The 14992-nt window shown below is 43.9% G+C and overlaps 1 protein-coding gene across 4 annotated transcripts in view; it reads right to left on the bottom strand.

Moving 5' to 3' along the window:
* Positions 1–11679: 11679 nt before the first annotated feature.
* The window catches only part of TDP1 (tyrosyl-DNA phosphodiesterase-like protein), a 143201-nt gene continuing 139888 nt past the window's right edge, over positions 11680–14992 (bottom strand). For 2 of the 4 annotated variants that reach the window (XM_086489270.1, XM_086489269.1), the window contains exons 14-16: positions 12891–12965; positions 12380–12536; positions 11680–12296 (exon numbers count right to left, since the gene is read on the bottom strand). In XM_086489270.1, the coding sequence (XP_086345396.1) occupies positions 12196–12296; positions 12380–12536; positions 12891–12965 (333 nt within the window). In that variant the 3' untranslated portion in view covers positions 11680–12195. The other 2 variants (XM_086489271.1, XM_086489272.1) reach the window with 2 other exon arrangements.

Genomic DNA, 14992 nt, shown 5'->3' with positions numbered 1-14992 from the left:
CAACCAAAAACACGCATGTGCTCAATAGAAGGCTTTCTATCATGCCATGCTTCATGTGGAGTAATAGACTACAAAGCTTTCGTAGGACACCTGTTAAGTACATAAGTGGCACACATGATGGCCTCAAGCCAAAAAGAATGCGTCAAAGCTTGACTTTTGACCATACATCGTGCCATTTCCGTCAGTGACCTGTTTTTCCTCTCAGCAACACCATTTTGCTAAGATGTATAAGGCACTGTACATTGGTGTTTTATCCCACGACTAGCCAGAAATGCATTAAATTCATGAGACATATACTCCTCCCCTCGATCGAAACGAAGGGTGCCCATAGTACATTTCGAGACATTTTGAGCCATAGCCAAAAATTGTACAACTTGGACATGGCAAAGATGTCACAACAAAGGTAACCCATTGTCATGCACATTTTCTAGCGCCACGTTTGACATGGTGAAGCTTGTTTGTAGCTCTCGATGTAGCAAAGCCCTACAATGCTCCACTACTGAGCTGGACTACTATGTGGACGCCTTACCTTCAAGACGGCGAACTGGAGGTGATGCGAGAGTTCAAGATGCCTATGATTGCGGACGTATAGTTCAGAGACATGCAAGATATCCCCAATCGAGAGATGCGCACACAGCCAAGGGAGTTTTCTTTTCTCTGTAAACATCTATCATGCTCACCAGCATACGTTTTCGGACTAGTAATTACGGGTGAGATAGATTATTTTGTTTAGTTTTACTAAGTTCGAATCCTGCTACATATAAATATGTTGTTTAGATGGTTGCAAACGCTGGAAATTTGCAATTAAAAAATCATATTTTCAATTGTAACTCAGCCTTATAGGTCACTCATTCCTATTTGCTCGAGTGACTTGCCTCCTCCTTGGGCACATTTTCTTCATGAGAGACCCCTATCAAGAGATAGAGAAAGAGAGAGCTTGAGCACTTGCAAGCACACACATACACAAACAAGGATGCAAAGAGTGTACTTCTTCATCTTCACTAAGTCAAGATAAGAGGTCCTGAAAACATAAGGGAAAACACAACATAAAACGATCTAATGTAAACCGCTAGTAAATGAGGTGAGTAGATACATGTGCCATAAGTTTGGTAGGCAGACCGGCTCGATGTAGAACAACTATAGTATCTCTAGCAAAGATATGTGTATCCACCAAGGCACGCCAGTGATGAAGAGTGTTGGTGGTAGTCACCAAGAGTTGTACATTTTGAGCTTGACATCTCAACACTCCCCCTCAAGCTCAATGCCATCTCTCGTATGCCAAGCATTGCTCAAGATCACCGTAGCTTTTCCATCCCAAGGACCCTCATGAAGATATCTCTAACTTGCTCATGTATTGAAGGTCGATGTCGCCTGCTAAGACCCGCTCTGTGATGAAATGGTAGTGTACCTCAATATGGACACCTCACACGAAAGCTTTCATCGCTTCCAAGGTAGCATGCATACCTACAGTACATATTCTAGTTCGAGACACCCACATCCTTCCGAAGGTCGTTTTACTACCTTGAGTATTAGAATGTGGAGTATTTGGGCATCCCCGACTAGTGCCTCGTTTGTAGACAGATGGGCCATCTTGCGAAGGCTTGTCTACAAAGGAGGCCCCGACCGACGACACAGATCCAATCTACTAAGAATGCCACGCTCAACATGCATAGACCTACAGAGCACAGACATGTTCCTCCTCTGAGACTGATGCCTAGATGGAGGAGGGCTGGCAGCAGGTTCGTGGTTGGCGTCACCACGGACCACTACGCCAATTCGGCACCCCTGGTGGTCGGCCTGCACCAGTAACAGTGGGTTCCCATAAGGAACCGTTTCGACCCTCTGCAGCAAGACAAACTGATGGGTACCCCTTCCACCTCATCTTTTCCACCCTCCCCCCCCCCCCCCCCCCCCCCCCGCCCCCCCCAAATGACTCCCGCTACCGCCTCTCCCATCTCACCCGCTAGCCCCCCTGGTCTGTCGTCTGCTCCCTCTCATACCCCACAACCGACCCACGGGATAGGACATTCCTCAACAACTAGGAGATTTCTTGACAATGCCTTTGTCATGAGCCGCTTGGTGTGGGAGGAGCCGCCATTCCTACAAACGCCCCTGTTGGTGCAGGCGTCGCCTTTTGTAGCAGTCTCTCGTAGGCTAACTAGTTTCGACATCCATCACTTGTGGGACTTCTTCGCCTACGACTTCATATGTTTCCTTAGTGACTCCTCTCCTGACCTTGAGACGGCTTGCCACAGAGTCCACATACTATTTCTAGTAGCTAAAGGAGCAGAAGCCTTACACAGCGGTTGGTTTCTCCTTCCCACTGCGTGTCAGGGATTAGACTAAGTGCACTATGGATACATTAATGGACTAGCTTTAGGTTTATGATCTCGCGTTCTCTCACCACATAGGAGACTTGGGGGTGAAAAACTTGATATAAGCTATGTGGTCGTTAGCCAAGTTTTCTATGACATCACTAGATACAATAGGATGTAGGCACATTGGTACACTTCTTTTGTTGACATGCAGAGTACACCTTGCTATGGATATGTACATGAGGACTTCTGGATAGAGGATATAGCCCCAAAGATTGCACGCTCTTCTTGGACTAGGTTGGATAGTCACTACAGACACACCTATCCTGGGATCGCTTGGATGCGGATTACTCCCCACCCAAGCCGGCCTCGAAGATAGCGAGGTTGGTTGTTGTAGCATTTGTCTTTTTTCCCTGATCCCATGAGAATTGTCTCATGGAATGTGTAAGGATTACGTGGATCCCAGTTTTAGCGTCAGAGGGTCGCCTGCGACGACAGGAGCTTTAGAGATGCCTTGTGGATGGTATGATTGATATACTTATGCTTCAGGAGCACCATCTTTGTGAGAGCTACATTTGGCGTTGTGGTCCATAATCACAAGCCCAACGCTTTGTTTTGAGATGGCTTCCATCAACAGGATGATAGTTATTCAGGAGAGTCGGCTTACACTCAAGCCCGCCACAGAGCCAATCCCCAAGGAGTGGTGTAGTGATAGAGAGTGGTGTTGGGAGCTCATTTGCGGCCTGACACTCTGGTTCATTTGGCGGGCCCACTGCTTTTGCATCTTTGAGGCTCATTATGTCCCTCTGGTAGAGATTGTTCATGATATCTGGTTGGAGCTGATCCATACACTTTGAGAGAGACTTCATGGCAGCTGCTGTGACCGCATGCAGGAGCACCACGAGGCCTTCCTTTGATTGTGGCGCCTTGGATCCTTCTTCACCATGGTCCATGGCGTGCCTCGATAGCACTATTGGCCACCAGTGTGGTTGTTTCCTCCTCCCATATCTCGATTTAGCGGTCATTGTACATATCTCTTTTTTCATTGGGAGAGTCTCCCTTCACATGTAGCCCCCTCTTGTCAAGGCAGTTTGTAGCCCATTGGGCAATTTATTAACTGATAGAAGGATCTTTTTCTTGGAAAAAAATATCGACCATTTGTTAGTTTTATATACTAAAAGTGCATTAGGCAAAATGCTTTCAACCTGTTGATGTCCAGTAACTCCTATTCACTTTGATCTTGATGGTAATGTGTAGTGTCTACACGGATAGATTTCTAGCATTGATATATTCCCTTACAACATTTTATAGTGTTTGTATTGATGTTTTGTGTTTTCGTGCCTCTCGAGGTTCTTTCCAATCTTTGCAACACATTCTCTTCAAACTTTTATAGTAGGTGTATTTCAAACTTCTCCCTTTTTCAATCTTAGAGGACTTTAGAGGTAGAACTAGGAAAATGAGAATTGCCTTCCCTATCTTAAAACTTTGTCTCAAAGATGGAGGGTAGATGTATAAGGATCCCTATTGATCTGGATCTTTTGCTTGAACTTCAAGGGTAACATCAATATTAGGTATGCTAAAAGTTGAGTTGTCATTGGAGTTTATTACTCACATTATGATATCCAACATAGAGCATTAACGTCTCTCTCTCTCTCTCTCTCTCTCTCTCTCTGTGTGTGTGTGTGTGTGTGTGTGTGTGTGTGTGTGTGTGTGTGTGTGTGTGTGTGTGTGTGTCATATTGCTTGTTTGCTCAATATACATGTGGTTTCTTGACTTGATTTGGTTAAATATCTAGATTGATTTTATTTATTCATTGAAACTAAAGTTTAGAATTGACAAGTTTCATTTCTGTTTGCATTGGCAAGCACCATCACAACCATTGAGGACATGTTATATTCGTATCTACAATTGCCTTATAAACCCCATCGCACCCAATCTTTTACAAAAAAAAAAGGGACAAGCATTGTATAATGCCTTTACTTTTTTTTTTTTGAGTCACCCATACGTTTGTCAAGTTCTTGCATAGCGAGTTCATGAAGGAGAAAAGCGAGGTGTTTGCTTACTTATAAAAATCTCAAGGTTACGGTAACAAAAGCATTGGAAAATATGTGGAGTGTTTAAGGTTAGGAGGGTTGTTTAACAATTTTTTAGAAAAAACCATGGAACTCAAAGACAATTTACTACAAGTATACTTCATAGAAAAATGGTATTGCTAAGTGAGGAATAGGTAGATTATAGATTTTCCAAGGATGGAAATGAATGAGAAGAATATACTCGATTGTTATTTGGTTGAGGCTCTCTACGGTTGTCTATGTTATGAATACCACCCCAATACTACATGCACATACCATGTCAACTAAGGAAAGGTTTTACTGACAAAAAACTTGATATGGTACACCTCAAATTATTTGGATGTATTGCGTATGTGCATGTGCTAATTAAGTTACAAACTAGGTTGGATTTGAAAGCCAAAAAATGTATGCTTATTGGATATTCCCTTGAATAGAAAGGGTACAAATGTTACAAATGTCACGCATCCAATGAATGTGAGGATTTTTCTCTTGATGAGTTGAAGATCTAATATGTTAATGTATAAGCTTATCTCAGATTAAAGAAGAATGTGACTACAAAAAATGTAGATGTATAATCACATGTTTTAAGTAGACTGCAAGGTCACATGGAGTGGTAGGTTGTATGGAAGAGTGTTGCAAAAGTACCTCAAATATATCAAGGGAAGGAAAGGAAATATCAATGATTCCCAAAGGATACCAAATTTGAGTAGATGTCAAGATAATCATTCAAGAGGCTTGGAGCAAGGTCTTGATGAGAGTCTGGTATAACCTCTATGAATCTTGGCATAAGGATGTAAACATAAATGTGATGCATATATTGCAAAGATTGTGCAAAATGTTGAATCCCCTTGTTTATAATTGTCATAGGAGATCAAGCTATGGATAATCACATGGTTGTTCTTGATGCTAATGAAACATGGGGTAGGTGCCATTACCAAAAGGAACGAATGTGATTAAATCTAGATGTGTTTACCAAACATAACACAATGTAAATGGTTTGATGAAAGGTACAAAGCTAGATAGGTAGCACAGGGCTATGTATAGACTCATAGCATTAATTATGACGAAAGATTCATCCCCGTGGCTAAGATGGACATTGTTTGTCCCATCATTATAATGGTTGCAAGAACAAAAGTTTTGCATCAAATAAATATAAAGGAATAGATTCTTGCATGGTGACTTGCAAAAAGAGGCATACCAAGAGCAATCAGTCGGATATAATGATGTGAGAAATCTCGAGTATGTTTGTAAGCTCCAACCTAGTAGTAGTCCATAGTCTACTCATCCATCCTCAAAAATGCCTAAGGTAGTTGGCTAAGTGGCAAAGAACCAAGCAGTTAGTATTCGTGTCAAAACATCAAACAATTAGATTAACTACAATCCTATTTAGGAGTTTCAAGTATTTGACAAAGCAATGGTTTGAAAGTAGAACACGAGGAGGAAATGACATTCGCAAAGTGTTTCAAAACATGTTCCATTTAAAATAAGTTCTATTTCTTCCTCTTTTCATTGGCCATCACCCCTCTTGATGGACACAACAAATGCTTTGGGTCAAATGAGGTAAATATTGGTTAAGAGTCAAAGATTGACAACCACGTGCGTGCGCGCGCGTGTGTGTGTGTGTGTGTGTGTGTGTGTGTGTGTGTGTGTGTGTGTGTGTGTGTGTGTGTGTGTGAGAGAGAGAGAGAGAGAGAGAGAGAGAGAGAGAGAGAGAGAGAGATGAAATGAAATGTTATATTAACGTCTTCAGAATGCCAAAGTGCCCTATGAGACCAGAAAGTTACAATGTGGTGGATATGATACAAAGTCAGAGTAACAAGATGACCAAAAAAAAAAAAAAACTATGGAATCCTAAATTGCTAGGTGTGAACTAAGCAGCTAGCTGGGATAGGTAGATCACAAGAGATCTAGCATCGGTCGCTCGCGGATCTTATCAATCTCCTCCGCGGTCAGTAGTCTGACCGGGCATCGTGCATGTCGGGCCAAAGTGATCCAAATCCTTTGATGCAGCCTCCGTCGATGCTGTGTGGTCCTCCGCAGTCGTGGGCATCTAGATCTCCCCAGCTCGGTCGCTTGGTCGATCAATTTTGCCTCTGGTGTGAGGCGACGAGCTCTGCTGTGGTAGTAGCTCCTCCTGGTGTCCAGTGGTAGCTCTAAAGAAGTCTGGGATCTGTCTCTGAGACTGGACAGCCTCTCCTCTCATCAAGCTCTCTTTGTGTCTGCGCAACTCGAGCAAAACCAAACCCAGGCATCTCTAATCCTGTATCGCATGACTCTGGAGAGTGGTCCAAAGCCCTCTCTGAACAAGCAAAGGAAGCGGTCTCGTATCTCGTAGTAGACGGGGCAGTGGCATGTGTAGTGCAACTCTGTCTCAGGATCGATGTCACACAGGGGGCATGTCCTGGCCTCTGCTGGTACTCCGCTGTATCTCCCAGTCTCGATCCACAGCTGGTGTGGAGATGTGCGTATCTGGCCAATAGCACATTGTATCCCATGAGACAAGTGGGTGTCCATGTATCTTGGCCTCGTCACAAAACCGTCCTCCATAAGCTGGAGAAGATGCTCTCCGTAGAAAGCCATCTTTGTGCCCAGCTCCTGTGCTGGTTGTATCCATGTTCTCCTGGTGTCTAGTTAAGTCAGGTCCTGGCGGATGAGATGGTGATCTCGGACTGTGTAAGAGTCAAGGAGGGTGCATCCAATGAGTGAAAGGGAGGCAATCTGTCTATGTTGAACCCATGCACCTAAAACCATGATGTCATCTCCCCATACCAACATGTTGTACCTCCCTGCATGGCTAACTGTCGAGAGGACTCAAGTGCAAGGCGGGCATATCTGTCTCTGGAAAGTTCCCACGTGTGGTGCATGAAGGAGACAGATCTGGTGAGCGCCTCAACCACTAGTGGGGGGGCAGCTAGCTTTTCTCGGACAATAGCACGTAGTACTGAAGCCTTAGCTCTAATGAGCCGCGAGATCATAGAGACCAAAGGCTTCTCCATGTCCCGCCATCCATCAATGCGGCATGTCCTCCCGTGATGATCCAATGAACGTCCCCAAATCTCAGCTCCATAAAGCGATGCAGAAGCCACCAAAGTGTTAAAGAGCCAGAGCTTTGTCCGAGGCTCCTGAAACTGAACCTATGAACACATTATTTCCAATCTACCTGATGCTACATGGGATCTAGACGATCTAGTCTCTGCTGCCCTCCTCAATGAAAATGCTGGCCCACTAAAAACCACTCTAAGGTAAGTGTAAGCATCTGTATACTCCACTGTCTCCTGGCCGTATGTGAATGTGGTCGCTGACCTCCCGATCCACTGTGGGGTGGTATTAAATACCATGACCTTGGTTTTACCAAGGTTGACGGACAAACCACTTTCCTCGGCAAATCTATGCAAAGCATCCAAGTGACGTTGCATCCCCTCCGGAGAGTCGGAGATCAACACAATATCATCAGCATATAACAATAGTGGAATCCATGTCCCTGCCAGCTGTGCACCTCTATCACCATCTCTCTCAATGTAGTCAAAAACCTCATCCACATACATACCAAATAGAGCAGGTGAGCGGGCAACCTTGCTTCACCCCAATAGTTGAGTGAACCCGTGTGGATAGACCCTTGGAGGTGCGTACATGCCCCACTACTGACCTGTATAATGCCATGATCCCCAAAATGAGCTCTGTGGGTACTCCCATCTGCTCTAATCTGCGCATCAATCTAGCTCTAGGTAATGTGTCAAATGCTTTGCAGAAATTCACAAAGCAACAATAGATCTGTCTCGCATGTGATCTGCCCTCCTCAATGATGGCTCTGAGTGTCAAGATATGGTCAAGAGTAGAAAAACCCCTCCAACACCCTGCCTGCCGGGTTGCGCGTCGGGCTACGCGTATTCCCTCCCTCTCTGCCCATCTACTCAACTCCTACTCAAGAGTAGATGCGTACAACCGTGCCAATGTGTCTCCAATCAGGATAGTGTGATAATTCCCAAGCTCCATAGGGTCTCGCGACTTGAAGATAGATACAACAATAGATAGGCTCCAAAGTATTAGGCAAGCCCTCACACATGGTACGGTTAAACATAATTGCTACAAGCTCAGCTAGTAGATCTCTGGCATACTCCAAGTCCTCATCCTATCAATGGCCTTCCTCACCATCTCAGCGGTGAAAAAAGCACATGTATGTGGGCATGGATCCGGGGGGCGGGGGGGCTGCTCAGGAACTGTGTACAGAGATGATGCGTACTGGCCCATGCCTCTATAAAAGTGATGGCAAGGGGAGGGGAGTGCTCATGAAAGAGCCGCCATGCCTCACGTGAGTCCTGACTCAAGAATAGCTGGTATAGATCCTGCTCTAGGCGAGCCAAAAATGCCCTCTTCTTTCGTCTCACTAGGCGTCGGAAGTCGATCTGTGAGTGATGTCCCCCAAAAGCACCTCCCTCTGAAGTCTAGCTCTAGTGTCCTAGCATTCCTCATCATACCAACTCATGCTCCCTGAACGACGTCTCTACTCAGGCTGGGTATGTGGGTATGCCTCTACTGCTGCATCATGTAGTGTCTGTGTCAGTATAGTAGTAAGCTCCTCCAGAAGTCACCCTGGCTCCTCTATGCACAAGCATCTATAGATGCCATCCATGTATAAAGAGTCTATCTCCCGCGTGAAGGTGTAGCGAGTAGGGACTGCTGTCCGTGGCCTATGTGCTACACTTAAATTGAAAAGAGATGGTCAACGACGCAAGAGCATGATCTACTGCCACACCAACAGGTCTAGGTCCAACCGTGACTAGAGATGAGGCTCGGCTGTGCCATGACATAATCCACTGTGTTGGCTCCATGTCTGTGTGGAAAGCATGTAAAACCCCCCGCAATGGGAAATCTTTGTAGGCCATTCAAGATGGTCAATCCATGTGCAGTCCCCATGTCTATCAAGCGTCGTCCATACTCAGTGTGTTCCCCATCCTGTGATAGTCTGAATAGGCCCGTCTCTGCAACATTCAGCTCTCTCAGCATCTCCTGTGAAGTATCATAAAATATTGTCTGATGATGGGTAGTCCTAGAATTGAAATCCCCTAGAATGATGATGTAACCATCTCTAGAGAACTCCCATATGTCATCATCCAAAATAGAAAAGGGAGAATATTCTCTGGGTGGTGCATAACTGACATACTCAGGGGAAAGTAGCAAATAGCAATGTAAAAATATCTGCCTATCTTTGCTCTCAATCTCACCCACATGTACCTAGCTTGCTCATCCCTGCTGCCTATATGTATCAATGGCTGCAACTCCTCCCTGAATAACACTGCCACTCTTCCTGAGCTCCGCCCTTTGTGCTCTGATTGTGTCTCCTATCTACAGACTCTCCTATCGATATCCACTAATGTGAGGCATAGATTGCCCAAGGGCCCGAGGTGTCTCAGAGTAGAAGACAATGCCTTTTTCCGTAAAACTATCCTCAAAAGCACCCACATGAAGGCGCATAAATCAATTACAATTCCAGGTGGCAACTTTGAGTGTGGTCCCATAGATCTTGCACCGTCATGTGGAGCGCCGCTCTACAATCACCACCCGACCATCTCTGTAGAAGGCCGTCTTTCCCTTCTTGCCGCTTGAATCTCTGGCATTACCTCTCATATGCGTAAGTTGTATGAGAGTGAGGTCATCTCCAAGGAATATGTCCGTTTTCTTTAGTGTAGGACACCTCTTCAAGAAGCCCTTCGCCTCCATGATGGAAAACGGATGATTAAAGCTCTCCCTTTTGAAGTCTCCCCATTTCCTTGTCTCTTCTTCCCTACCCTCCATGCCTTTGTATGAGTAGCCTCACTACCCATCATGCGAAGAAGTTCTTCGACTTTCCCTTCCACATCATCTCAGTCTTTTAGATCGATTACTCTTATATGCAAAGCTCTAGTTTTCTTTCGCTGCTCGTCATGTTGATGATTGTAGGAGTGGAGACAGATGTGGTTTCTTTCCCTTTCTCTTTCTTAGCGACTTTTATCCATTTCTCGACCTCATCTGCCTTCTTTTGTGTCTTCGTGATCACATCCATCCACGAAGAGGTCTTTAACACATTCTGCTTCTCCTCCTCTTTGATCATCAGTACTTGCTCCTTGATGACCTAGATTTTCGCTATCACTGAGGGCTCGAATTCCTCTTCCTCTAGTCCATTGCTTGCTCTATTAGCAAGCTCTCGCTCGAGGACTGAGACCTCTTCTTTAAGTGCTTTTGAATCCGCCTTAAGTGCTTGTAGCTCTGCGTGCAAATCCTCTTTCTCCTTATTCCATTGCATGCCTTCGTTGAGAAACATTTGAAGAAGGTTGGCCTTCTCTTTCCACCATCACTCCGTATCCGCTTTCCATTCTTTCATCTCCCCTTCCATTTGTGTTATCCACTTGTTTTTAAGCACAAAGGTTGCCTTCATATGGAGCTTACACACTGGCGAAGTGCTCATGACCTCCAAAAAAAAACACAATCTACACTTCTGCAAAAGAGGCCAACCCACTATATCCACATTACGCATACATCCATGTCCCGCATAATGCATACACATGTTTTCCTAATATCAATCATACAGTTTTTGATTTTTTGATTTTTCTTTTTTGCTAATTTCTATCAATGTTGTTTTGTAATTCCCTACAGGTCTGCAACTCGTGAGAATTCTAAATTCTGAAAATTTTGAAAAAAAAAATCTATATTTTGTAAATCTGCAAGTCTGAAGCTAAATTTATGAGCTCTGAATTGCGTTCAAAATCTGTAAATCTTTGAGTTCTGTTTTCTACAAATTTTTGGGCTTTGAATTTCCGAACGCAATGCAACTTCAATCGATGAAAATGATTTGAGACCGTGAGACCTTAATGCTACGCTATAATGAAAAGCTGACGTGGCATACATGAGCGATAGTGATCAAGGTTCAAACAATGCAACAAGCCAACTACGGGCAGGTTACGTGTGTGTGAGAGAGAGAGAGAGAGAGAGAGAGAGAGAGAGAGAGTGATTTTATTATCGTTCTTGAAGATCAAATACGAGTTATGGGACCAAAAAAAACATATCATGTGGGGTAGGTGGAGCTTATAAGTGACTCTTGATGCTCAAGAAATGTGAAATGAGCGTTGAAATAGAAAGTCCACATTGTCGTTGGGAGAGAAATGTGTATGGAGAGCTCATGGCTGAAAATGTGGGGGAAGCAAACTCTAATGAGAGAGAGAGAGAGAGAGAGAGAGAGAGAGAGAGAGAGAGGATTTGTGTAGAAGACAAGGTCTTGGATACCTCTTGCTTGGCTAGATTGAGAGAGGATTTGCGTAGAAGACAAGGTCTTGGATACCTTTTGCTTGGCTAGATTCCAAACCATTTGCATGCTGAATGGTAAGATGTAAAATCTGGCAGAGACTAAAATGTCACGTATTACTTTTAATGCTCTAGACCAGTATGATGTTGGGGTGTTCACTAACATTAGATGGCTATAAAGCACATCAGTGACAATGCCATTGGGTGCACAAATGGTTTACCAATCCCATTAGATGGCTTTTATGTTGCTCCTAGTGAAGACTAATATAATTTAGACTCCCTATGTATATACTCCAAGCTTCAAGTAACATTTTACATTAATCAATGGGCTTCTCTTACCTCATATTGAGCACTCAAAGGAAGGGGGGGAGGGGGGGGGGCGGGGGGGAGAGAGAGAGAGAGAGAGAGCACATCTATGTTCCCTATATATCATCTCGTAGATCGAACCAGCCAATTGGCGATCCAACACGCTTTGGGCTAGGCACCCATATTTTGGTTTATACATAAAAAGAGATGGGGATTCGAAAGGCCACTCATGCATCCTGTTTTGTGCCATAAAGCTTAACAGCACGAGGCCAAACCTCTCCACAAGTATCAGGCTTTAAGTATTGCCTGTCCCATGACCAAGGAACATCTGCACACCCACATAATGACAAATTCAGCCTACTGTTGCAGCATTCCTTGATCCTTTAGACAAGAGAACACAAGCGAACTCACCTTCAGCCCCGTATCTTTCTAATGGAAGCTTGTATGGAACAGGAAATTTTAGTACATTAGTGGCCTCTACTTCCTCATTATCTCTTTCACAACATGTTGTCGCAAATCTGAACCTCTGCTCGGCAGGGCCTTCCCTTGTTTCTTTTACACTTGACTCCTGCCAGAGTGATAGATACAAAATCAGATATGCTTTCTCTTCCTTGCAACAAATTGACTAGATTGAAAATTGCAAACATTGGTGCAAAAGTCCTGGAGTTTATGAAGGAAATTGTGTGCATACTTTTGTATGCGCGTGTTATAGCATTAAAAAGATTTTCCCTCTCTATGCATTATGAAGCACAAAACGCATCTGCAAGTACGCATTTCGGGCTGGTATTACCATTGCTACCAAATAAGTATGGGAGTCATGGGGAAAGTCCGCCATCCAGAAAACAAGAATGCAATTAAAGTCCAAGTATTTGAACGTCCACCAAAAAGGCCAAGGTTAGAACTAGCCAACAACAGAACTTACACCCTCTTTCATGGAGCCTGTACAGGAGAAGCTAACTTGAGTATCTTGCAACGAGGGAAGAAACAGCACTCCCAGCTGCAAGAATGAAAAGACCATCATTAGCAAGACTCTTAGTTTCCTTTTTCTAGAGCACACTCGTCTAACAGCAGTACTTAACAACAAGATGGTAGCAGAGTGTTGAGATAAGCATAAGATACCCATCATGGTCTCACTTTGGAACGGTGGTGATGATAGTTAAAATCTCCAAAATACCCCTTTCTTTTCAAGAATTCCACACAATCATCTGCTCTACTGAGCACATATAAAAGCCTATTACACTGATTATGCTAGTCTTTCCATGCCATGTAACAGAATGAGACTTTGTCTGGGGTCTAATGGGTCTCTTCCGCATATATGCGATGAACTAACAAATAAATTAGAAACATTCACCAAATAGTCTTTTTGTATGAGCTATGGAGAGGCTTTTGACTGCTTTTCTGTGCCTGGGGAATTCAACGTGCAGGATTTGGCACGAGGGTGGCATCTGTTATTTGCCATCTAGACAAGGCTATGGAGCTGCTTGGTGGCGGATGAGAGGAGCTGCTTGAAGGCGCCGCCTTAGGGCGTATGAAGCTGTAGCTTCAAGGACTCAAAATGTTGAGTAGAGCATGGAGATGATAGTACTGCTCACCAAAATCCTTTTTCGCGTTGCGTTTTGAAGCTCTTTGAATATGACATTGTTGGTGAGTATTCAAAAAAGTCCACCTTCATAGCATCTTTTAAAATCGTTGGTGAAAAAATACCAAGGATAGTACTTGGTAGACCAAAATAAATCCACCATTTCAAAATGAATGATAGGACTAGAAGCAACTAGATCTTAAGAGGCAAAGCTCATGTAAAAAGGGTGAGATACTGTCAACATTTAAGCAGTGCCCTTGTTCCTAAGCATCTCAGGGCTCCCCATAAGATCTTCTTTTGGAACAATACACGTTGCGTGATAAAGAAGACGGATTTTTGTTCATATCTAAATCCATTCAGCAAACAAAGGTCTCTAAGCTGTGTGGCACCCATGCCGCTGCTATACGGCAACAATTTTTTTTTAAGGTACTTTCAGAATAGGATCATCACATCCTGTGTTCAAAGGCAATGCGCGTTCTATTATGAGCTAGGTTCCAAAACAACTTCCATTTTTGAGGCAAAAACTGTAAGAGAAAAAGCTTACGTGCATTCCCATTTTGACATCTAGGCACCTGGAAACCGGATATTTGATTGCTCCTAACGTGAACCTCCTTTCAATACGAGTTCCGTTGAGTTCTAGTTTCCTACAAAGATGCCTTGTAGATTCAAAAACCTAGTGATTTGAGCTGGCCAATGGGTTGGCCCTTCGGCATTCCAGCAAGGGATCATGAGAGAGAGAAATGAAATGAAATGAAATGTTATATTAACATCTTCAAAAGGCCAAAATGACCTATGAGACCAACCTGTTACAAAATGGTGAATCTAATACCATGTCTGGGTACAAAAGAACTAGAACAAAGATACTACTACTAGAATCCATCCTCATCTGCACTCTAGATGTCGAGAGAGTATGGCTTAAATCCTTTGCTGTAGTCTCCTTCGATGCTGTATAGCCCGTCTCCTCAATCGTGGCCATCTGGATCTCCGTAGCTCCAATGCTCGGCTGATGATTTAAAGATAGCATTTGGTCAGCTAAAGCGGTTTTCCTGGAGAGAGCTACAAAGATCAACAAATGATTTTAGTGAGTCAAATGTTATAGTTCAAGGAGCATTTGCCAAAGTGTACAAAGGAGTTCTCAATGACAACTCAGAGATAGCAGTGAAGAGGTTATTGAGTGTGGGCCGAGCTCTGCAGTGATGGCTGTTCCTCTGGCTGTCCCATATCTAGTGAAAAGAATCTATAATCTGTCTCTGGGCTTGTCTCTCTCTATCTCTCCCCAGTAAAGTGTCTGTATATTGCTGTAACTCAAGTAGATATAGCCCAAGACATCTCTGATCCTCATAACTCATGACCCTAGAGAAAGGACCGAAACCCTCTTTGAATAAGCAGTGGAAACGGCCCCGTATCTCATAGTACACAGTGCAATGATATATGTAATGTAGCTC

The sequence above is a fragment of the Adiantum capillus-veneris genome, chromosome 18, assembly GCF_014529385.1.
Source record: "Adiantum capillus-veneris isolate H3 chromosome 18, ASM1452938v2, whole genome shotgun sequence".
Classification (NCBI taxonomy): Eukaryota; Viridiplantae; Streptophyta; class Polypodiopsida; order Polypodiales; family Pteridaceae; genus Adiantum; species Adiantum capillus-veneris.
This window is presented reverse-complemented; position numbering and strand designations above follow the sequence as displayed.